The sequence below is a fragment of the Cherax quadricarinatus genome, chromosome 76, assembly GCF_038502225.1.
Source record: "Cherax quadricarinatus isolate ZL_2023a chromosome 76, ASM3850222v1, whole genome shotgun sequence".
NCBI lineage: Eukaryota > Metazoa > Arthropoda > Malacostraca > Decapoda > Parastacidae > Cherax > Cherax quadricarinatus.
Genome location: NC_091367.1, coordinates 17,614,911 through 17,641,354, shown reverse-complemented (window position 1 = coordinate 17,641,354; position 26,444 = coordinate 17,614,911). Strand labels below are relative to the sequence as shown.

At 39.0% G+C, this 26,444-nt stretch overlaps 1 protein-coding gene across 3 annotated transcripts in view; it reads left to right on the top strand.

Annotated features, from left to right (window-relative positions):
* Positions 1–26,444, top strand: part of Yif1 (Yip1d-interacting factor 1) — a gene marked incomplete at its 3' end in the record, with an annotated part of 39,363 nt that overhangs the window by 5,352 nt on the left and 7,567 nt on the right. For all 3 annotated transcript variants that reach the window (XM_070101337.1, XM_070101336.1, XM_070101335.1), the window contains 2 exon segments: positions 10,429–10,623; positions 17,339–17,448. In XM_070101337.1, the coding sequence (XP_069957438.1) occupies positions 10,503–10,623; positions 17,339–17,448 (231 nt within the window).

Genomic DNA, 26,444 nt, shown 5'->3' with positions numbered 1-26,444 from the left:
GCACCATGACTGAAACTAATGCTGTATTATTACTCACTTTTTCTATGTATAATATTTCTCATTCTCACAAACTTTACGACAGGTGTCTTTGGCTTTATGCAGATATTCCAGGACCATGGCAGCTGTACTAAGCTCAAGCCAGAAACTCTTAAAAATACCAGCCTAGTCCAGGCAAATTTACGTGAAAACAGGAAATAGCAGAAATACAGTACTTCATAAAACGATGAAATTTTCTACATATACACCTACCATCCAACTTACGACCTGCTCGACTTACGACCGTGTTTTTTTATGCCAAATTTCTGGGAAATAAACAACTATTTGTGTTGTACACATTGTTTATCCTAAACCTTACAGTATAAAATACAGTACTAACAACATAAAAAAGTAAAGTAAAACATGAAATACCAAAATAAAACAATAAAATAAAGTCATTACAAAAATGTTTTGTTGATATTCAGTAGTAAAGTTCGACTTATGATCATTTCGACTTACCACCGGTTTCTCGGAACCGAACTCGGTCGTAAGTCGGATGGTAGGTGTACTCCTGAAGGCTGTAGAAATAAAAATAAGAAAATTCTCATTTGCCCAACCTTTGTCTCCTCTATTTTCACCCCTTCCCCCTCCTGAGTAGGGGCTTTTGACTAGTTTTTTGCAGTTATTTGGAAAGCAGTACATTTGATGATGGTTTTCATCATGATAAAAATGGGAAACAAATTCTGAACAAGATTGCTAATAAGTATATTTGCCATATATGCTACAGTTTTTGTGTGAGCCAGACTGGTTGTGGATAGTAAACTTGAGCATTCTGCCATCCTCTGCTTACTGTTATTAATGAAAATGAAGACAAAATGATACTCGATTTTAATTTTTTATTTTAAATAAAATGAATTAAATAGCTTATATTTACAAAATCATTCTGGTAGTCAGTCTCACAGCAGTGAGATGAAGACAGAGCTCATTGTTCCATAGAAATCCTTGGATCTAATAATAGAACAGACATAGTAAACCCTGAGGAGGGTTTTACGTGATTTTGATCATTTTTACGTATTTCTGGGGATAGCTTGCACTCATATTATGGGGATATTACTCCTGCTATATATATATATATATATATATATATATATATATATATATATATATATATATATATATATATATATATATATATATATATATATATATATATATAAATTTACAACTTTATTTCTATGCATTTTTACTATACAACTTGTTCGTGAGATATTAAAACTGAGCGAGTAGCAAAAATCTTGTAATGTGTTCGAACATCCCCCTCATCCAGTCTGGCTTGTGCAAAATCTATAGCATATATGGGATGCATGCATAGAAACAATTTTTTTCAGAATTTATTGTCTGATGTTTCTCACCATTGATGATTTATCCCCAGGATGACTCGAGTCTGGAATACATTCTCTCTCTCATTCTCTCTCTCTCTCATACTCATTCTCTCTCATTCTCTCTCATTCTCTCTCATTCTCTCTCATTCTCTCTCATTCTCTCTCATTCTCTCTCTCATTCTCTCATTCTCTCATTCTCTCTCTCTCTCTCATTCTCTCATTCTCTCTCTTTTTTTTTTTACACAGGGTTTGACAAGGTTAAGGATCCCTAGCTTCATTGACAAGCGATTTACAAGTTAAGGATTCCTAACTTTATTGGCAAGCTAAGAGCTGTTAATTACATCAGCTCATTTGAAAGCATTTTTATTGTTATGAGACATACAAGTAGGGAACGGGATGAAGTTGGAGCCATCTGTGGGCCAGCATTTTCATTTGATCAACTGTCTTTATCTCGTTGACATCATTATTCTGTACGAATGTGTTCCATACTCGAGTCATCCTGGGTATATATGATCTCAGATGGAGTGATGTTCTGGAGAAGGGTACAGCCAGAGTGAAGTTGCTGCTTTCTGCCCGTCTTGTGGCATTAAAGCTTGTTTCATGCTGTCCTCGAAGTGGATCCAAGTGTGGTACTTTGACAATGTTGGCCTTATACATAACAGTAAGGCCACCCACATCCCTCCTGTGTTGAAGGCTCTGCTGAAATGACAGGTCTATCCAGGATGGGTCCAGGCGAGAGATGAGACGTGTTGCTCTGTTCTCTACTCTGTCAAGCAGTCGCAGATGAGAGGGGGGGGCAGGCAAACCAAGAAAGTGGAGCATACTCGAGGTGTGAGCGTACTTGTGCCTCGTACAGAATCTTGCAACCCCTACTGTCAAGCAGATGCGAGATACGGCAAAGTGCTGTAAGTTTCCTGGCTGCCTTGTTTGCAAGATTTACAACATGGTTCTTCATGGTTAGTTTGGAGTCAATACACAAATAACCCGCACATAAAAGACAGAAGCTTACGACGACGTTTCGGTCCAACTTGGACCATTGACAAAGTCACACTAACAGAGGAGAAGCAGGACGGCTATATATAGGCAGGAAGAGGTGGAGGTAGTAGTAGTGGTAGTAGTACTAGTAGTAGTAGTACAAGAATTTTATATAATACCGACAAGGATATCAACTTCTCCAGGTGCCAACACCCTTCCATTCATCCTTACTACTGCACCAGCATTCCCATCATGGTGCCTAGAGACCATCATCATTTGCGTTTTCTCAGGCACAAATGTTACTTGCCATCTATTTCCCCAAGCTGATATAGCTCTTAGCTGGTGATTGATGTAGCTTAGAGCAGCTGGCATTTCTTCTCTTGGATAAGTGAATGTCAGTGTACAGTCGTCTGCATATGCTTGGGATTCTGGGATGAGATGGAGAAGGTCGTTGAAGTAGACATTCATAACAATGGTCCCAGCACGCTTCCTTGTGGAACACTTGCCCCAATAGGATGTCTTGCTGATTCTGTTCCGTTGAGAACTACCTTTAGAGCTCCACCATGAAGGTAATTACTGAGGAGACATAGCGTAGAGCCTGCAATTCCCAGTGCTTGAAGTTTTGCTAAGAGACCCTGGTGCCACACCCGGTCGAAAGCACCAGCAATGTCCAGTGCTACCACACAGCTGACTTTGGATTCATCCAGTGACTGGTGCCACTTAGTGGAGAGGCTTAACAACAGATCAGCAGCAGAGTAACCTTTCCTGAAGCCATATTGACAATCACAAAGTAGTGAGTGGTAGTCAAAAAAACTCTGTCATTTGTCTTGAGATTATTGTCTCAAGGATCTTACCAGTGATTGACAGGAGTGACACTGGTCTGTAGTTGCTGATTTCTGCTCTGCTCTTCTTTTTGTGAACAGGGACTACATTTGCCTCTTTCCACAGAGAGGGCCATTTACACTGTACTAGGCAGTGCTGAAAGATGCGAGTTAGAGGTGCTGCTAGCTGGTCTGCACATCTTCTCAGCAATCTTGGGCTGAACTTGTCTGGGCCCACAGCCTTTTCTTGGTCAAGTGATTTAAGAAGGAAATGCACCTCCTCCTGCCTTATTGTCACCACTGACAGTTTTGACAGTTCTTGCAGCTAGCTATCTCTCTCTCTATCTCTCTCTCTATCTTTATCTCTATTTCTATCTCTATTTCTATCTCTATTTCTGTCTTTATTTCTGTATTTATTTGTCTCTATTTCTATCTCTATCTCTCTATTTCTCTCTATTTCTCTCTATATTTCTCTCTCTCTCTCTCTCTCTCTCTCTCTCTATTTCTCTCTATTTCTCTCTATATTTCTCTCTCTCTCTCTCTCTCTCTCTCTCTGGATGTATATTTGTGAATGTCTGTATTGAACACTCATGATTTTAATGCATATGTACATGTATAAACATTGACCAAGCTGCATCATATAAACAGAAACCCACCAGATAAACATATACCACAATCAATGCAACCAACAAGAACATGAAATGTTTTTATTGTTACTTATTTGATTTTATTGTCTCATGGCATCTGATGAGTAATTTGAAGGAAAATAAATTACCATAGGAAATTTCTGGCAGTGGCTTAACTCTCACCTTGGAGGAATGTTGAGCTCATAGAGATGGAGGAAATGGATGAGGAAGAAAAAAGAGGGCTGGGAGAGACAGAAGGGGATTTTCATTCTCTTCCTCCACCACCCCATCCTTAACCAAACAAAAAGGAATAAACAGGACTTAACCCTTTGAGGGTCGGTCACGTACAAGTACGTCATTGCAGCCAGGGTCGGTCATGTGCTTGTACGCCTAAATTCTAGCGCCTTCAAATCTGGTGGAAGAAAGCTGGCAGGCCTACATATGAAAGAATGGGTCTGTGTGGTCAGTGTGCGCAGTATAAAAAAGATCCTGAAGCACGCTGTGCATGAGAGAAAAAAATTTCGACTGTGTTTTTGGTTTAAAACAGTGACTTTCTAGTGTATTTTCGTATGGTATTTATGGTTGTATTCTTGTTTCCTTGGTCTCATTTGATAGAATGGAAGATATATTACAGAATTAGAGATGATTTTGATTGGTTTCATGATGACAAGTACCTTGAAATTGAGCTCAAAGTAGCGCAAATGATCGATTTTTTTCGATGTTCAAGAGTAAACAAATCAAGCCACGCATCCAATGCACGTTAACTGGTGAGTCTTAATATTCCTTCACAGGTGTGCCGATATAATTTATACCATTTTTACATTGATGTAGTAGTATACATAACAGAAAACCTATTTTCTGTTAGAATATAAATTCAAAATGGAAAGCAAGGTAATGTAAGAAGGGCCTAGAGACATGACTAATGAACAGATAAAATATTATTTTAGTGCCATGAATGTCTGTCTTGTTTATTCTGGATCTTATTTCGAAATTAGAATTTTTTGAAATTTGTGTGAAATTGCCCAAATTGCCAATTTCTGACCACTTTATTGGGTAGTTGAAATCGGTAAATGGGTGGATTCTTGTACTCAGTTGATAAAACAAATGGAGTCCTAGGGAAATAGCTATGATTTTAGTCAACTGCAACATTGGAATTGGCCGAAAATAGGACTCAAAGTGGGCAAAATCGCCTACTTTGAGACCATTACTTTGCGAGAGCATAATTTCGTAAGTTTTCTATCAAATTTCATACTTTTGGTGTCATGATCAGAAAAAGATTCTCTATCATTTCATAAGATTTTTTTTTTCGAAAATTTTTTGACCCTGAGAACGAGTTTGGGAGAGGGCCTCTTGACCCTCAAAGGGTTAAGCAGCAAGTAGTGTCGTCCTGGCTTGCATCTCAGGTTAGGAAAATGAAATTCACTTAACATATTTTTTGCTTAATGAATAGTTTATATGGTCCTAATTAACCATTTCAGGGTCAAGAGGCCCTCTCCTAAACTCGTTCTCAGGTTTGAAAATTTTTCAGAAAAAAAAAATTATTTTTTCTTATGAAATGATAATATTTTCCTGATTATAATGACACCAAAAGTATGAAATCTGATAGAAAACTTACTGAATTATGCTCTCACGAAGTTAGCGATCTTGATGGTGTTTACGTATCGGCAATTTCGCCCACTTTGAGCTCTATTTTTGGCCAATTCCAGTGTACTAGTCGACAAAAATCACATGTATTTCGCTAGAACTCCATTTTTTCTATCGATTAAGTACAAGAAAACACCCATTTACCGATTTCAACTATCCAAAAGAGTGGTCAGAAATTGGCAATTTTGCCAATTTCATACAAATTTCAGAAGATGCCAATTTCCAAATAGGGTCCAGAATAAACAAGACAGACATTCCTGGCACTAAAATAACATTTTCTCTGTTCATTAGTCATGTCCCCAGGCCCCTTTTACATCTCTTTTGCTTTCCACTTTGAATTTTTATTCTCACAAAAAATAGAAGATTTACTGTTATGCAGACCACTTCATTAGTGTACAAATGATGTAGAAATGGTATAAATAATATCAGCACACTTGTGAAAGAATATTAGACTCACCAGTTGACATGTATTGGACGCTTGGTATGATTTCAAGGTACTTTTCATTATGAAAACAATCAAAATCATCTCAATTTCTGCATTGACTTCTATTCTATAAAATGAGACCAGGAAAACTAAAATAAAATTATAAATACCCTACAAAAATACACTGTAAAGTCGCTGTTTTAAACCAAAAACACGGTCAGAGTGTTTTTTCTCATTATGCACTGTGTGCTGCAGGATTTTTTTTATACTGTGCACACTGCCCACATGACCCATTCTTTCATACGTAAGCCTACCAGCTTTCTCTCGCTAGATTTGAAGGCGCTAGAATTTAGGCATACTAGTACGTCAATAACCCTGGTGCGTAAGCTGTACTAGTACGTCGGAAACCCTGAAAGGGTTAAAGATAGCCCTTTCACTGTCACCCTCATAGATCTATGTTATTGTGCCCAATGTTGCTTACATAGAGCTATGTATAAATTCTAGTGGATTCTCTCACTCTCAGCAACTGTGTGAGGGTTGTAAAAGAGGTTAGAGTGGTTGGGGTGGGGGTTGGGGTATTCACAGGAGGGGCTAGAGAGATTAGGATGGTGGAGGGGTGGGGTCAGTGTGATGGTGGTGAGGATTTGGGGACTGCTGGCAAGGGAGTTGGAAACTGAATGGTGGAGAGAGAGAAAGATGATAATATATACCTGGAAAGTACTTGAGGGCCTGTTCCTAAATCTGCACACTGCCATAACATACTGGAGTAAGAGGTATGGGAGGAAGTGCAAAATAAACCCATTGAAAAGATGAGGTGTGGTGAGCACAATAAAGGAACACTGTATCAACATCTATGGCCACAGATTATTCACCACCTTACAAGAAGATAAAAGAAACACTGCTTGAAACTGGACAAATATCTTCATCAGGTGCCAGATTAACCAGGCTGTGATGGATATGTAGGGAAGTGGGCCACCAGCAGCAATAGCCTGGTTGACCAGGCAAACACCAAATGAGCCTGGACCATGGCTGGGCTCTGGGAGTAGACTCTCGGAACTCATAAGAGGTATATGAGAGGTATGGAGGGGTGGGAGGCTGGAGGTGGAGGATGCTGAACAGGGAAGGGGTGGAGGCTGGAAGCAATGAAGTGGTGTGATAGGGATGGTGTGAGTGTAGGTGTTAGTGGCCCAGTGTGGGTGGTGTGGATGATGGATAACTGGGTGGGTGAGTGTGCAGTAGGTGGTGTGGGTGAAAAAGAAATTTGGCAAAATAACTGCACAAAATGCTGGTGTTCGCTGCACCAACTAGTTGTGGCATTCTGAAGCTCACTTGTAACTCAGATTTTGGCTTGTAACTCGGAGCAAAAAATCAACTGAGCGACGGCTCATATCTTGAAAAACTCGTATGTTGGGGCACTCATAAGTCGAGGTTCCACTGTACATCTTTTTGTGTAACTGAAAGTGGCTTGGGATTAGAGCTGATTGCGAACACAGGAAGCAAAACATTACAGAAATAACTCGCACATGCGAGACAAACTTATGACATTGTTGCATTTTGACTTGGACCATTAATTAGTTGGACTTAAATGTCATCGTAAGTTTCAGTCTTCTATGTATGGGTTATTTGTGTGTTGTTCCAGTTCTTTATTCATCAAAACATTGCAAGATACGAGGAAGTTATTAGGTAAATGATGGAACTGCATCTTGGTAACTGGTACACAAGCACCATTCAGTGATATTCTGCAGGCAAACATGACAAATGTCTGTGGTAGTGTGTGTGGAACATGCAAACATGACAAATGTTCATAGTATAGTGCATGGAACATGAAAACATGCACCCAAGTTCAGTGTAGGCATTGGTGCTGGTGAGGTGCAGATGTTTCATGTAATGACATGACATTTTGGTTGCATGACAAACATAATGAGCATGAACCAAAAGAAACAGGAAAGATGAGCATGAACTGAAACAGGAAAGATGAGCATGAACTGAAAGAAACAGGAAAGATGAGCATGAACTGAAACAGGAAAGATGAGCATGAACTGAAAGAAACAGGAAAGATGAGCATCAACTGAAAGAAACAGGAAAGATGAGCATCAACTGAAAGAAACAGGAAAGATGAGCATCAACTGAAAGAAACAGGAAAGATGAACATCAACTGAAAAAAACATGAAAGATGAGCATCAACTGAAAGAAACAGGAAAGATGAGCATCAACTGAAAGAAACAGGAAAGATGAGCATCAACTGAAAGAAACAGGAAAGATGAGCATCAACTGAAAGAAACAGGAAAGATGAGCATCAACTGAAAGAAACAGGAGATGAGCATCAACTGAAAGAAACAGGAAAGATGAGCATCAACTGAAAGAAACAGGAGATGAGCATCAACTGAAAGAAACAGGAAATATGAGCATCAACTGAAAGAAACAGGAAATATGAGCATCAACTGAAAGAAACAGGAAAGATGAATAGGGAAATAAATGAACCCACTGTAAGACCAACTACTGTGATTGACTACACAAATAATATGCATTGTGGACAAAGGTGACATGCAGATTGGGTTTGTTGATTATATCCAGAGGGGCTACAAGTGGTACATGAAGTTTTTCTTTCTTCTTGTTGACATTACATTGGTGATTGCTTAAAGTATGCACCAAGTCAAGAGTGGAAATGGACCACCATGCTCCTTTTTCTGTTTGTCTTTAGACAAATAATGAAAAAATACCAGGGCACACCAGCAACACAGCACATGCTTCACCATTCTGATCAAATACCCTCTTGTTTGAGGTATGGTAATCACTTTCTAACTACACTTTCTACTACAGCCAAGAATAAATGAGCTCAAAAGTGATGTTATGCCAGTGCACTCATGTCTTGGCACCCAGTAAAGCAGTGGTTCCCAACCTTTTCTTACTCCCGCACCCCTATAAAATTTTTGCTCTAACCTCGCACCCCCTACAATTTAAACTTTGTTCAAGGATAAAGGATGTGGAATCATACTAAATTTTATCAAAAGAAGATATTTATTTCACTTTCTAATATAATATGTGAACAAAAATCAGACTTACAGAAAAGAAACATATCACAGAATGATATTTGAATACACCTTACAAAAATAATAACTCTTGGTTTACCAGGCGAGCACCAGACGAGCCTGGCCCATGGCCGGGCTCAGAGAGTAGATATAGTCTCGAAATTCTTCAAAGGTATATCTTCAAAGGTCAAAGGTATATACAAAAAAAGTAAAATCAAGAACTAGCTTTCAAACCTTTAGAAAGGAATTTTATTTTTTTAATATGTAAAAAATCAAACATATGGACAAGAAAGGATGTCTCCGATTAACATTTGAGTATATCATACAAAAAATAGTTACTTTCTTTAAATATGTACAAGATAATAAAATCAAAAGGCTGACTTCCAAAAAGTTTGCGTATCCATTTTAATTCAATGACTCTTTTGTTCCTGTTTCTTGCTTGAGAATTTTGGTAATTGAGATAATGGTAATTTTACTATGATTATTGAATATTAATAAGTAATAAATGAATTAATTTCCTGTTATTAAGACGGACGCTTCTCGCACCCCCTGGAATGATGTCTTGCACCCCCAGGGGGTGCGAGCACCCCTGGTTGGGAACTCCTGCAGTAAAGTACAGGGATACACATTTTATGTTGAAGGAGAGTAAAAATGCTCTTTTAGGGACTTGTACCGATTGCAGCAGTTCTAGGAACATGATCATTGCCTGTATATACTGTATATGTTCTGTACATGTTAGAACAGTATGAAAGTGAAGCAAATAGATACCTGTGTATATACATTTTTGTGTAATATTGTTTTGCAAATAATATACTGTTAGTGCAACTATTGTGTTGTATACCAGAAACTTGAAATTATTAAAACTCAAAAAATGCCAGAAAAAAGTGGAAGAAAGTAAATATAAAATATGCAGCATGTGGTAATCACTGCCTATACAGTGGACCCCCGCATAACGATTACCTCCGAATGCGACCAATTATGTAAGTGTATTTATGTAAGTGCGTTTGTATGTGTATGTTTGGGGGTCTGAAATGGACTAATCTACTTCACAATATTCCTTATGGGAACAAATTCGGTCAGTACTGGCACCTGAACATACTTCTGGAGTGAAAAAATATCGTTAACCGGGGGTCCACTGTATTGCCATTATCAGGTTAGGGACCTGCAACTTCATTCCTTCATATCTTGGTAAGTACTGATGAGATTTTGTTTTTGTGTTATTGCATAAATTAAATTGTATTTATTCTTGAGAAGACTTAAAATCTCTACACTGACAGCCCTTATACTTTCGGGGGGATTGTGACAGTGAAAGGGTTAACAAGGGTCAACTGTATATATTTTGCATATGTTGCATCAGAATAATTGTTCTTCTTTCACGAGGAAGGATTGGTATAATTATACTTACGTAATTGCAAGGATACTGGTTTGGTCGTCAGTCATTATAATTTGCATGTACAGTAAGTGGTGTATTACTAACCAGTGATTCTTCCTTAACATTTTTATGATTGTCCTGTGAACATCCATTAATGTCATTTTTATTTTTATTTTTAGCTGGTTCAGGAGAGCAGGTTCGTGGTGGGAGAGTGTTAAGTGGTGGTTCGGGTGGAACCAGGAACGTAGCAAGCATGTATGACAGCCAGTATGACGTGTATGGGCAGCCTCGTAACCAACACCCGCCTCCGGCTCCCCCACCCCCCCAACTCTTTGAAGACACCAGTGGACAAAATTTTGCCTATGGTAACCAAGGTAATATTCATATTTATTGTACTACTACTACTACTGATAAGATTGCATATTATATTCTTCTGTAACATAGCATTTTATCTATTTTTATAATACAATGGAACTCTACTTACAAGTTTAATCCGTTCCATGACCTTGCTCGCATCCGGATTTGCTCGTTTGCCGAGTCAATTTTCCTCATTTAAATTAATTGAAATGGAATTAATCCATTCTAGTGGAACTCCAGGCGCGACAAAATACTTCAATAATTTCCCTAATATCAACTCTATGGCTTATTTATCTATCACAGTTCATCTAATATGATATAATAAAAAATATTAATAACTTAGAAACATGATATATATACTATTAGAATGAATAAAATACATGTCATTACATATGTGGCTAGTGGTGGTGACAGTGGCCATTGTTGTTGTTAGGGTTTATAGGGCCACTACAGTGGCCATTCCTGCTCCTGACTACATATGTAGAGAACCTAGGATAACCCAGAAAAGTCAGACAGAGTGACTTATAATTGTTACACTCTTAATGCTACACTTAATTGCTACACTCTTAATGCTACACATTGTCATTGGCTCTTTCTGCTTTAGTATTGTATATATAGTAGAAGTGGTACACTAGTACTGCCTGGCCAAGTCCTTAACCCTCTACCTAGTTTATTTGTTTATTTTTTTTTATTATCACACTGGCCGATTCCCACCAAGGCAGGGTGGCCCGAAAAAGAAAAACTTTCACCATCATTCACTCCATCACTGTCTTGCCAGAAGGGTGCTTTACACTACAGTTTTTAAACTGCAATATTAACACCCCTCCATGGAAATCATCCTCTTTTTCTTCTCAGCACTGTCCTTTGCACTTGCTTTCTTAGGACCTATGGTTAGAAACAAGAAATTTTGCAATATAACTGTACAAAATGTAAGGAAAACACGAGAATTCCCTCCACCATGAGTGGAGTGGACTGAGTGTTGTTTTGATACATACTGCCATCTCGTGGCGGCATTCAGAAACTCGCTTATAGTGTAGGTGTTACGGTTCGAATCTTAATCTTTAGCCAGGTTAGTGCACTCCGTAACAATACACTTCATAGAATGAGAAAATACTTCCAAACTTAGAAATGTAAGGCACAAATAATAGTTACTCAGTCTTTTCTAGTTTCTTTTTATTTAAAAGCTTAAATACTTCTTAGATATTCATAAATATCTATTAAATATCACTTCGTCAGAAACTTCATTCACATAAGAAAACACTTAAATAGAACGTACATCATAGACTCCTTCTGGAGACTGTCAATATGGTCACTACAGTTGTTAATGATCAGAGGAATATTACTGCTTCCTCAATAATGATATTACTTGTACGCGAGTATATACATTAAGAATGGACACCTTCACTGAGTAACTCCCTGGCATAAGGAATATATCACTTAAAGTTCTAAACTTGACACAGGCTGTCACATCGTAAACTGAAGGTAACAGTATATAACTGACCGCAGACTTCACTTCAGAATAAATCTCAAGCTGGTTCAGGAGTTTCTACAACAGAATTCTCTATCCAAGTAAGAATAAGGCGGAGTACTAGAGGGGTAGCTCAGTCAATGCACACTGAGTCGGCAGAGAGAGGCGAACTGAATTAACACAGTTAATCTCTACATGACATCAACTCGCCAAAGGGTAGAGGGAAGAGTAGGCTAAGCTACCCTATAAGGACATACCTTATTTCAACCCTTAGCCAGCTGTTACCTACCTACCCAACACATTACTCAAAATACATAAATATATATATACATGTATTCACATCATATCCGGGTATATTACTAAATCAGATAATATTATAAACTAGTGGAATCTTTAATTTAGCTAATATTAAAGAAACCCCGAGTATAATATTAAGTGGATAATACAGTGGACCCCCGCATAACGATTACCTCCGAATGCGACCAATTATGTTAGTGTATTTATGTAAGTGCGTTTGTACGTGTATGTTTGGGGGTCTGAAATGGACTAATCTACTTCACAATATTCCTTATGGGAATAAATTCGGTCAGTACTGGCACCTGAATATACTTATGGAGTGAAAAAATATCGTTAACCGGGGGTCCACTGTACATATATAAATTAATGTCATTATGACCTTGGTCATAACAGTAGGGTACAACAAAGTCTGCCATTGCAGTTTCATGTTGTCTGCCACTGTTGCTTCATGTTCTCTGCCACTGCTGCTTCATGTTGTCTGCCACTGCTACTCTTGAACATCGCCAAAGAATTGAACTTTTCTGCTACTTTGAGCTCAGTTTCAAGGTACTTTTCATCGCGAAACCAATCAAAATCATATCTATTTCTGTAGTATATCTTCCATTCTATCAAACGAGACCAGAAATATGAGAACACAACCATAAAAACTATTCGAAAATATTCTGCTAAGGGGAGGCTAATGGCTGAGGAGTGAACTCTGTTATTCATGGTCCAATTTCTTTCATTTTTGGTGTACATTAAGAAGCATCTTTCCATTATACATTGCCCAAGTTTAAATAAGATAGTCTAACAAACAACCGAGATCCATTTCCCTAGATCAAGGAACCCTTAAGGGCCGCTCGCATCTGGAAATTTCGCTCGCGTCTGGAAGCAAAAAATCGACCGAATGACTGTTCGTATCTGGAAAAACTTGCACGTGGATTCACTCGTAAGTAGAGGTTCCACTGTATTACATTTTATTTCTACTATTAATAACTTTATTACAGCAGTGAGTAACATTGACTGGCAAAACGAACTAGCAATCAACCCAGATATTCATGAATGTGTAAATAATTTAAAAAAATAAGACCCAGTACCTCTATAACTTGCATTGCCTTAAAAACACTAAACAGATCACAGCTAAGAGACTTAACAGCCCCTGGCTTACAAACAGCATCCTCAAATCTATTAATAAAAAACACCTATATAAAAAGCAGTACAGATTGGGGCTAATACCTAGGGACCAGACTAAACATTACTCATCAGTACTAACCAGCCTGATAAGGAGGTCAAAAAACTGTACAGCTTCTCCTCACTTAGTGATGTACTCATTTACCGATGCCTCGGACTTATGACGGGCTCTCTGACCAGTATTCGTACCTAAATAATGTATACATGTATTAGAGCTGATTTCCTCTATTCTGTTTATTTTAATATATGTACAGTACACACACTATAAACATTGCAAAGGTGATGTTAAAACAATATCAGAGATGGTCTACACAAACTCACTACCATTATCGTATGCTCCTCGCTTAGCGACGAATTCATTGAACCCTTTGAGGGTCGGTCACGTACATTACGTCATTGCAGCCAAGGTTGATCACGCACTTGTACGCCTAAATTCTAGCACCTTCAAATCTGGTGGAAGTAAGCTGGCAGGCCTACATATGAAAGAATGGGTCTGTGTGGTCAGTGTGCGCAGTATAAAAAAGTCCTGAAGCATGCACTGCATAATGAGAAAAAAAAACTCCGATTTTTTTTTTTGGTTTAAAACTGTGACATTCTAGTATGTTTTCTTATGGTACTTGGTCTCATTTGATAGAATGAAGGATATATTACAGAAATAATAGAGATGATTTTCATTGATTTCATGATGACAAGTACCTTGAAATTGAGCTCAAAGTAGCGAAAATGATCGATTTTTGCCAATGTTCAAGAGTAAACAAATCATGCCACGCGTCCAGTACACGTCAACTGGTGATTCTTATTTTCTTTCACAAGTGCACTGATATAATTTATACCATTTTTACAATGATGCAGTAGTACACATAACAGAAAACCCTCTAAACCTTTTAATTTCTGTGAGAATAAAAATTCAAAATGGAAAGCAAAGGTAATGTAAGAGGGGCCTAGAGACATGACTAATGAGCAGATAAAATGTTATTTTAGTGTCTTGTTTATTCTGGATCCTATTTCGAAATTGGCATCTTTTGAATTTGTGTGAAATTGCCCAAATTGCCAATTTCTGACCACTTTATTGGGTAGTTGAAATTGGTAAATGGGTGGATTCTTGTACTCAATCGATAGAACAAATAGAGTTCTAGGGAAATAGCTATGATTTTAGTCAACTGCAACATTGGAGTTGGCTGAAATTAGGGCTCAAATTGTTTGCAATCATGTCATTACGATTTCATGAGTCATGTTGACGGCTTTGAGGGGACTTAAGGTAGAGTTCGTCACGGTCACGCTAGCTGGGGATTCATCTGTAAAAACTTGCATTTATGGTCACAGTGGTGCTAATGCTAACCTTCCTATGGTGTAGAAATATACCTAGTTTGATGAATCTTATTGTGGCTAGCTGGCCCAGTGGCTAACGTGACGGTCTGGAGTTTTGAGACTCTCTGATCGCGGGTTCTATCCCCGCATGTGGTATGGTTTCACAGATGTTTTCCATCACTTTGGCAGCCTGGATGAGGTCTTTTTTTATTCTAACTTTTTTTTGTTATTCACTCAATTACAGATGTCCTTTCACATACTATTACATTACTTTTTAACAAGTCACTAGAAACTAGCACTTTCCCGACACTACTCAAGACAGCAAGGGTTACACCAATACATAAAGGTTGTGACCCTACAGATGTAAACAACTGTAGGCCAATATCAAACTTACCATTGCTATCCAAAATCTTTGAGAAATTCGTGCACAGGAGACTATATTCATTTATAACGTCACAAAACATACTCAACCCCTGCCAATTTGGATTCAGGAAAAATAAAAGCACTAATGATGCAATTATAAAAATGCTAGACCAGCTTTACACAGCATTGGAAAATAAGGAATATCCGCTAGGAATTTTTATTGACCTAAGAAAAGTGTTTGACACAGTAGACCACGGCATCCTACTCCACAAACTTGACCGCTATGGTATAAGAGGCCATGCGCTTGCATATTTTAAATCCTACCTTTCTAATAGGTATCAGTATGTCACCATTAAAGACACAGCCTCATCAATATGGCCACTTGATACTGGAGTTCCGCAGGGAAGTGTCCTTGGACCCCTGCTCTTCCTCATTTGCATCAATGATCTTCCAAACATATCCCAACCCCTGAAACCCATTCTCTTTGCTGATGACATGACTTATGTCATCTCCCACCCTAATCTTGCCACCCTCAACACCATTGTTAACATGGAGCTGCTCAAAATATCGACTTGGATGACAGCCTTGATGAAATGTTTTCTTTTTTATTTAGATTGGTTATTAGGGGCTGTGAGAGACCAACCACTGGTTTGCCTATTTTGTGTGTTTCTCTTACATGTGCAGATTCATGTTGTATGTAAGTGGTGTTTTGAAGCATCACTTACTGTATTAACACTTCACTGTGTTTATAACTGCCATAACAGATGAGTCACTAAGTTGCTGTTGCTCCTTCACATCTGGATGATGCTTCTGCTTATTTCTTACCTAGATTTTCAAATTGTGTTTGAAAATTCCTCTGAAGATGTGTTATGAGTTCCTTAGCAGTCTGAGCAGCTTTATCTTCAGAGTTTTTTTGATGACTCAGCATGGTTTCCAGTTCTTTCATTGTGTTTGGTTACCTAGTAGATCTTCTGTAGTTACTTTACAGTGATGATATTGCATCTTCTTTATTTTTGTTAACATCTAGAGGATCTTCATTTGTTCAGTTAAATCCCCTAAAATTTGGGGATTTTGATTCATTCTGTGTCAGTATAGATGCAGCATTGGTGGGGCTTGGAGGTGCAAGTATACTTTGGTTGTTCTTTGATCCGTTCTACCTCCAGTCATATTGTTTGAGTGAAGTAGATATATTATGTTTATTAGGCTTGAATTAGAAAGCTGCCAGCAGCTCTCACACCCACATAGCTGTCACAAGAAACTAACTTAAGGAAGTGGATCATAGTGATTGACGTAGAAGCCACAGTTCAGTAGAAAGTTTTTTACATTAGGGCTCCTCATATACTGTGGGTTAGGTTCCTGACTGGAAAAGTGGAACATAGCCTTTTATAATTTTATAATATAAAAATAATATATTTATTTCTACAAGGTATACAGGCCTAGCTGACATCAATATAGAAAGCCGCTTGTTATGCAGAGCATTTCGGGCAAATCAGGTCAGTTTTGTCCCAGGATGCGACCCACATCAATTGACTAACACCCAAGTACTTATTTTACTGATGGGGAACATAGACAACTGGTGTAAAGAAACATGCCCAATGTTTCTACCCTTGCATATAAAAGCCTGATAACAGGTTAACACTCTCAGAGCACAAAAATGCTGTAAACAGTGTATTAATGACAAAATAGTGCTGGATGACCTCTGTTGCAGCTGTTGAGCATGTCAGGCTGAAAAACACTGAAAAGGTGAACAAACGAAGAACATAATGAACAATGGATATTGAAATCCATTGAATTAGCAGAATGCTAAAAAACAGAATACCGTAAAGCGGGGCCCTACTGTAGTTCTTTAAATGTTAGTATTCTATAGTAGCCTGTTGATCCTTCAAAGGGAAGAGCACTTTTAAGTTCTTAATTCAAGAAATTAGAGCTATCCTTCCCTTCCTTGGATCAAACCTGATCACCACCTATTCCCCAGTTGTTGTATGACCACTTGGAGTTATTCCAGACTCTTATTCATATAACAGTATTTACCTGTATAATCCTTACAGTGCAGTATACAGAAGCACTAAACCTATAATCCTTACAGGTTTAGTGCTTCTGTATACTGTACTTATAATAATTGACAGGATATGGCAACATGAATTATGGATATCCACCACCTGGGCAAGCAGACCAGGGAACATCTGACTCTTTTGGAGCGTATACCAGAGGTGTACCAGGTGCTCAGATCTTCCAGGTATGTCCTCATGTTAATTCTTTTTGATTACTTTTATGTTTACAGTTGATCCTGGTATTCATTTGCATCATAATCTGTTTAATTGTGTTATAAAAGGTTTTTAATGAAGGGCTTTGCAGATTCCTTTCATTTTTCTTAAGTTTTCCACTTTGATCTTATTACTGAGTTTTTCACTGTGGCTTTGTTAGTGAGTTTTTCATTGTGGCTTCAATAGTTGAATTAGCAGTGAAACACAAGAGAAGCAGGAAATAGGAGACTACCTTCCCAGGCATTTAGACAGTGCTCCTGATGTCACCAGAGGGCTTACACTACTAACAGCTTCCTCCAAGATACCAGGTGCAATTAATGCCACAAGAAGGAACATCAGGAAGACCACTGTTATAAAAAAAAAAAAAAAAAAAAGCTGACAGACAGGATCACCAGTTTTTTAGAGATTTGCTCCGGGACAAACCAGCAGGATCTCAGAACTGGTGAATACACTCATATGTCACCCACCTGTCTACTCCTGTCTCAACTCAGCAGGTAGTTTTGTGCCTTACACTAGACCATAGAGCTACGTCCCAGTGACTGCCCCAGTGTCCTACCTGTCAACTCAAGCTAAACACAATCATAAGGAGCCAGTGTATGAGCATCCTGTTGGCCAGCGTTAGAGGCTTCATTATCAGTGCTGGGGAGCTCACATACAGTTTTACGAACACTCAACATAACGACATTGATAGCCATTGTTCAGACATTTTTGGATGACAAAACTCCAGAAAATTTTGCTAGAATTCCTGCTTACACCTCATGGATGAGAAGAGACAGGCAAAGACGAGGAGGAGGCATTGTCATGTGCTTTTCTAAAAGTGTACATGCTCAGTTTAGCAGTGTTGCCATCCCTAATTACCTGGTAATGTTCTTTAAGCTATGCATAAACACTAGTACCTCTCTACTAGTGTATGCAATGGACAGACCTCAGAGGCAGCGTGCAGACCATCAACGTCCTGATAGAAAATATGGACATCCTTTTGATTCAACATAAATGCCATATTATACAATGGAACCTCAACTTGTGAGTTTAATCTGTTCCGTGACCTAGCTCATAACTCAATTTGCTCGTATATCATATCAATTTTCCTCATTTTAATTAATTGAAATGCTGATAATCTGTTCCAGTGGAATTTTTGCTCTCAGGAGGCAGGACAAAATAATTCAGTATAATACTAATATTAACTCTTCGGCTTATTTATCCATCACAATTATCTAATATGACATAATAAACAATATAAATAACATAGAAACATGATATATACTCTAGAATGAATAAAATATGTCATTATGTGACAAGTGGTGGTTGCCACATCTGCTCTGACCATGTTTTCCCATGCTTCCCCTTCTGAGGTCTTATTATAAGAGAAAATGGAGTGTTTGTGAGGCTTACTGCACTAGATCACTAGTTTCATAAGGAAAACACTGAAACAATCTAATTATAAATAAGAAATATTGTATAAAAACATAATAGAGAATGTAAAAATATAAACTGATTTTTATAAAGTGTATGTACATGCAGTGGACCCTCGTTTTTCGTAATCATCGGAATTCGTAATTTTCGCAAATCGTAACTTTTTTCATCAAAATATTGACTCGCGAATCGTTGTTTGACTCGCAAATAGTTGTTCGTCCCAGACGCGTACGAGCGGCCCCTAGCGGCTCCACACACCATTCACAGTCAGTGTGTCATTGTTTATCAGCGAGTGAACACGATCCCATGCGTTCATACGATACATTTCGTAATATTCCGTTCTTTTTAGTACTTGCAACTGATAAATAACCCATCATGGGCCCAAAGAAAGTTAGTGCCAGCCCTCTGGTAAAGAAGGTGACAAACACAATAGAATTAAAGGAAAAGATTGTAGATAGATACGAAAGTGGTGGTGATACTGATAGTGGTAGAGGGTGGTAGTGGTTGTGATGGTGGTAGTGATGATAGAGGGTGGTAGTGGTTGTGTTGGTGGTAGAAGGTGGTAGTGGTTGTGATGGTGGTAGAGGGAGGTAGTGGTTGTGATGGTGGTAGTGATGATGGTAGAGGGTGGTAGTGGTTGTGATGGTGGTGGAAATAAATGGTATGAAATACCGACACAATGGAAATATAAACACATATGCAGTATAATGTGATCCTTTATTGACAGTGTTTTGCCCACACAGTGGGCTTTATCAAGTCACAAACAGATCTACCTGGGGTGGAAGGTATGCAGGTATTTATAGTCAGGTTCAGAATGCTGGGTCAGGTGGAGAATGCTGCATGTGATGATCTACTGAGTGGTGTTTTAGAGTCTAAAATCTTGGGTAGCTTGGAAGGTAGTTTGGATAAGTATGTGAGTAGACCTTCTGCAGTGTTCCTCCATTCCTTTGTTCTTATGTGGGATAGCGATGAAGAAGTTTCTTGCCAAGTGGTTCAGCTATGTTATAGAAGCCATTGTTCTGGTTGAAGTTGTTGGATATAGAGATAAGTGATGATTCCAGGGTTCTTCGGTATTGAGTGTTGTCTTCTCGGGCGATAAGTCTTGAGTTTCTGTAATTCACACAACCATTTAATAAACTACAGAAACTCAAGACTTATCGCCAGAGAAGACAACACTCAATACCGAAGAATCCTGAAATCATCGCAGCATTCTCCACCTGACCCAGCATTCTGAACCTGACTATAAATACTCGCGTATCTTCCACCCCAGGTAGATCTGTTTGTGACTTGAAAAAGCTCACTGTGTGGGCAAAACGTTGTCAATAAAGGATCACATTATACTGCATATGTGTTTACATTTCCTGTGATGGTGGTAGAGGGTGGTAGTAGTTGTGATGGTGGTAGAGGGTGGTAGTTGTGATGGTGGTAGAGGGTGATAGTGGTTGTGATGGTGGTAGAGGGTGGTAGTGGTTGTGATGGTGGTAGAGGGTGGTAGTGGTTGTGATGGTGGTAGTGATGGAGATTTGTGCAATGTGGAGTAGGATGGAAAGTTTTATGGAGGAACATCACCCTAACAAAGCTGTTGCAAGCCTTGTTGGCAACATGTACAATGATAATGTCTTGTCCCATTTTAGGGAAATTTTAAAACAGAGCTCTTTGGACAGATTATTTAGTGCCACAGGTATGCAATGCTTGTCCTAGTGACATTAAAAAACAAAGAAGGGAAGTAACTCTGGAAAAGGACTTGGTACCTGAAATCTTTATGGAAGGGGATTTCCCTTCCAAACAGTAATTCCTCCATCCTCTCCCCTCCTCCCGTCTTCCATACACTAAGAAGAATCTTCAATAAAGGTAAGTGTTATGTTATTATTGTTTTATTCTTCATGGCTCATTGTTTTCTGTGTATGTACATCTATATTTCATGTAAAAAAATTATTTTGTTTTAATACTTTTGGGTGTCTACATTATTTCTTATGGAGAAAATGGTTTTGCAAATCGTCAATTTCACCATTAGTCACACTCTCTGGAATGGATTAATTACAAAAAACGAGGGTCAACTATTTACCTTGGAGAGATGTTGGCGGAGGTTGAGGGTGGAAAAGATAAACAGAGTGGCATATGCTTTCAGTGGCCCTATAAACCCCAACAAGACAACAACAACAACATCATTGGAGGAGTTTCTTTTGTTTCATCCTTTTTCTATTGCTTAACCCTTTCAGGGTCGGTAGGCCCTCTCCCAAACTTGTTCTCAGGGTCGGAAATTTTTCGAAAAAAAAAAAAAATTCTTATGGAATGATAGAGAATCTTTTCCCAATCATAATGACACCAAAAGTATGAAATTTGATGGAAAACTTACGGAATTATGCTCTCGCGAAGCTAGCAATCTGGATGATGTTTACGCATCGGTGATTTCGCCCATTTTGAGCCCTATTTTCGGCCAATTCCAATGTACCAGTTGACAAAAATCATAACTATTTTGCTAGAACTCCATTTTTTCTATCGAATGAGTACAAGAAACCACCCATTTACCAATTTCAACTATCCAATAAAGTGGTCAGAAATTGGCAATTTTGCCAATTTCACACAAATTTCAAAAGATGCCACTTTCTAAATAGGGTCCAGAATAAACAAGACAGACATTCCTGGCACTACAATAACATTTCCTCTGTTCATTAGTCATGTCCCCAGGCCTCTGTTATATTTCTTTTGCTTTCCACTTTGAATTTTTAACTCTCACAAAAAATAGAAGATTTCCTGTTATGCAGACTACTGCATTACTGTAGAAATGGTATAAATAATATCAGCGCACTTGTGAAAGAATATTAGACTCACCAGTTGACGTGTATTGAACGCATGGCATGTCTTGTTTACTTTTGAACTTTGGCAAAAATTGAACATTTCTGATAATTTGAGCTCAATTTCAAGGTACTTTTCATTGTGAAACCAATCAAATTCATCTCAATTTCCATAATATGCCTTCCATTCTATAAAATGAGACCAGGAAAACTGGAATACAACCATAAATAGCATACGAAAATACACTGCAAAGTCGCTGTTTTAAACCAAAAACACTGTCGGAGTTTTTTTTTTTCCTATTATGCACTCTGTGCTGCAGGATTTCTTTTTATACTGTGCACACTGACCACATAGACCAATTCTTTCACATGTAGGCCTACCAGCTTTCTCTCACTAGATTTGAAGGTGCTAGAATTTATGCGTACTAGTATGGCACCAACCCTGGCGAGCAAGCCGTACTAGTACAGCACCAACCCTGAAATGGTTAATTGCTTAACTTACTTGCTACACTCTTAATCGATGAAGTTAACTGCTACAATTATTGTAACGCCGTTGGTTGGCGCTATATACTTTATCGACTCCTTCGTAGAAGTACTATGCTGGTATTGTCTGGCCAAGTCCACAACCCGCACACCTCGCTTGTGTTTATCTATGATTTCATGTTTTAATTCCATGGATATCATCCTCTTTCTTCTCAGCACTGTTCTTTGCATATACTTTCTTCGGACCCATAGTTAGAAAAAAGAAATTTGGCAAAATAACTGCACAAAACGCAAGCAAAACACGAGCGAATGTTGTGGCATTAGCTGCGCCAACTATGCTCTGATGCTCACTCATTATTATTATTATTATTATTATTGTTATAATCGGGAAGCGCAAACCTGTAGGATTATACAGCGCCTGTGGGGGGAGGGAATGAAAGGTATTCAGGCTTAATTTAGGGAACTGGAGCACAGATTCAATTCCCTAGATCAAAAGTCCCTCACCAGCGCCAAGGAACCTACCTTGAGGGGGAAGCTTGCTTGTAACTCGGAATTTGGCTCGTAACTTGGAACAAAAATTCGATTGAGCGACGGCTTGTATCTTGAAACACTTTTATGTTGGGGCACTCGTAAGTTGAGGTTCCACTGTGATTGTTGATGACCTCAACCTACATCTTATTCAGAGGGATTTTGATGATCTTTCAGTGTTTGACATGAGGAACTTTGTCGATTTCCCTACTTACTCCTCTCTCTCGACCCAGTTGTGAGCGATCTGTCTGAAGGCATAGTCACATGCCAACCCCTTGGCTATATTGGATCAACTGGCCACAAGGCTGTCTTTACAACACTGAAGATTCCAACAGAATGAGGTGAAGAATCTGGCTGGCCCTTTGCTCTGAGCTTGCCACCTTTGATTGGAATGCTCTTTTCCAAGGTATCAGCTGTTGACAACCAGCCAAGCTAATGCCTTCACTAAACAGATTCTTGATCTCCACATCCATCATTGGTAGTATGCAACAAAGGTTTCAGATCAGCCTTGGTTCAGCTTTCATTATCAAGAGGGTGCTACTGCTAAGCACAAGGCTTGAAGAAGGCATAAGATGCATCTCACTATCTACAACAGGAACCTGCACATACATTCCTTTTGACAAATGGAAGAAGTCCAAAAGTGGGCCATATCTAGATGGGAGGCTGACACACAAAAAGGTGCCATCAGGTATAGTAGGCCCCAAAACCTGGTGGTCCTTGGTCAATGACTGACAAGGTTTTTCACCTGATGAAATTATTCCTCAGAATCTGATCTGATCTGTTAAACCTCTCCACTATGTGGCACCAGTCACTGGATGAATCCAAGGTCAGCTGTATAGTAGCACTGAACATTGCTGGTGGCACCAGTCACTGGATGAATACAAGGTTAGCTATGTAGTAGCACTGAACATTACTAGTGTCAGCCAAATATGGCACCAGGGACTCTTGGCAAAACTGCAAGTACCAGGAGTTGCTGGCTGTGCACTATGCCTCCTAATGATTATCTTTATGCATAGGTCTCAGTGGAACAAAATAAAAAAGGCGCACTATTGGTGCAAGTGGTTCACAAGGAAGTGTACTTCAGCTATTGTTATGGAATGCCTATTTCAGTGGCCTCTTTCAGCTCATCTCAGAGCCCCATGCATATGCAGATGACTATACCCTGACAGTTACTTATCCAAGGGAAGAAATGCCAGCTGCTCTAAGTTAAATCAATCATCAGCTTACAGCTGTATCAGTCTGGGGAAATGATGGCAGGTAACATTTGCTCTTAAGAAAATAGAAATGATGATGGTCTCCAGGCTCCATGATGATGATGCTGGAGCAGTGGTAAGAATGAATGGGAGTGTGTTGGTACCCAGGGATGACATTGATATCCTTGGGGTGAAATTTGATTTCAAACTGGCTATGAAGAAGCACATTGTAAATCTTGCAAGGAAAAAAAAAAAAGTGGCCAGAAAGCTCACAGCACTTAGATGTGTCTCACATCTGCTCGACAGTAGAGGTTGCAAGATTCTGTACAACCTTTGATATGCCTTTGATGAATTTTGAGAGTCTCTCTCTACTCTTGGAGCCCAGCCATGGGCCAGGCTTACCTGGTCAACCAGGCTGTTGCTGCTGGAGGCCCGCTGCCCCACATATCCATCACAGCCTGGTTGAGTGGGCACTTGGTGAAGATACTTGTCCAGTTTCCTCTTGATCCAGCCGTGTTTCTGATATATTCTGGTAAGATGTTGTCTGGGGGGGACACGAACGTTGATACAGTGTTCCCTTATTGTTTCCATCGCACCCCTGCTCCTCACTTGCTTATTTTTAATTTCCTCCCATCTCTATCACTATACTGTGTTATGACAATGTGCAGATTTGGGACCAGGCCCTCAAGTACTTTCCAGGTACAAATTATCATGTATCTCTCTCTCTGCTCCAGTGAGTACATTTTCAAGACTTTAAGGTATTCCCAGTCCTTTAAGTGCTGCACTGGCTCTGTGTGCCATAACAATCTCTGTATTTGTTCCAGCTCTGATATTTCTCCAGCTTTGAATGGGGCCATTAGTAATGAGCAGTATTCCAAATGAATGAGGACTAGTGATTTGAAGAGTGTTACCATTGGCATTATTTCTCTTGTTTTGAAAGTTCTCAATACCCACCCCATCATCCTCCTGGCTGTCGTGATCTGTGTCTTATTATGTTCTTTGAAAGAAAGGTTAGCTGACATAATTATTCCCATGTCTTGAATGTGCCCTTCATTCCATTTGGTGATCCTCTTTAGTTTTGTATACAGTGTTCCTTTTGAGTTCTTCATTCTTTCCATACCTAAGCAGCTGGAACTTATCACCATTGAATGTCATGTTGTTCTCCATTGCCCACTGGAAAACCCTGCTTATGTCTTTCTGTAATTTTTCCATGTCTTCTACCGTAGTGACTTTCATGCCTATTTTAGTGTCGTCTGCAAATGATGATACAGAACTGTGACAGATGTTTTTATGTATGTCTGCTGTGAGGATGAGAAACAGCAGAGGTACCAGGATGGTGCCTTGAAGGACTGAGCTTTTTACCTTGCTGATGCTGGGTTTTGCTCTGTTTATAGGAATTAAAAAATCCATCTGCCTACTTTCCCCGTAATGCCTATGGCCCTCATTTTGTGTGCTATCACTCCATGATTCGTCTTTGCAAAATGTGTGTAAATCACATCTGCATTTTGGTTGTCTTCCAATGCCTCTGTAATTCTGTCATAGTGGTTCAGCATCTGTGACAGACATGATTGTCCTGCTCTAAAGCCATGCTGGTTTGGGTTATGCTGGTTGTGCTGGTCCATGAAATTTATAATCTGCTGTCTCATCACTGTTTCGAAGATTTTTATGATGTGAGAAGTTAGGGCGACAGGTCTGTAGTTTTTAGGTAGTGCTCTACTACCTTCCTTATGCAAAGGAGGTATGTCTACACTCATTAAGGTCATCGGTATTTCATCCAGATCTAGGCTTTTTCTCCAAAGAATACTGAGGGCTTGTGCAAGTGGTACTTTGCACTTATTTATAAATAGAGCATTCCATGAATCTGGTTCAGGTGCTAAGTGGGCATGTTAGTCATTTCTTTTTTGAAATCTATGGGCACAAGTGCACTCACACATTGAGTATGCTCCACTTTCTTGGATTGCCTTCCCCCATTCCTTATCTGTGATTTCTTAGACAGAATAGCAAGACGACTCATCTCTCGCTTGAACCTGGCCTGGACACATCTGTTATTTCAGCAAAGCTGCTGCTGGTTACTGCTATGTCCATTCTCTCGGTTCCAAGAGCCTTATTATACCTCTTCTTAATGTGTATGGATCCTGCCTCTACTGTTTCATTCTCCAGATTGTTCCACTTCCAGACAACTCTAAGACTGTAGAAATACTTCTTGACATCCCTGTAACTCGTCTGAGTTTTCAACTTTCAGTTGTGTCCCCTTGTTCCTGTATCCCATCTCTGAAACATTATGTCCCTGTTCACCTTGTCAATTCCTCTCAGTATTTTATACATCATTATCATGTTCTTCTGTATCCCTCCTGTCCTCCAGTGTCGTTGGGTTGAGTTCTCTTAAACTCTTCTCATAAGACATACAAACTTTTGCACTTTGTCTAATTTCTGGGTTCCATACTGGACTGCATACTCCACTGGAGTATGCAGTCCAGTATGGAACCTGATGTTCATGGTGTACAGCGTTGTGAGTGACTCCTTACTTGGATGTTGAAATGCTATTCTTAGGTTTGC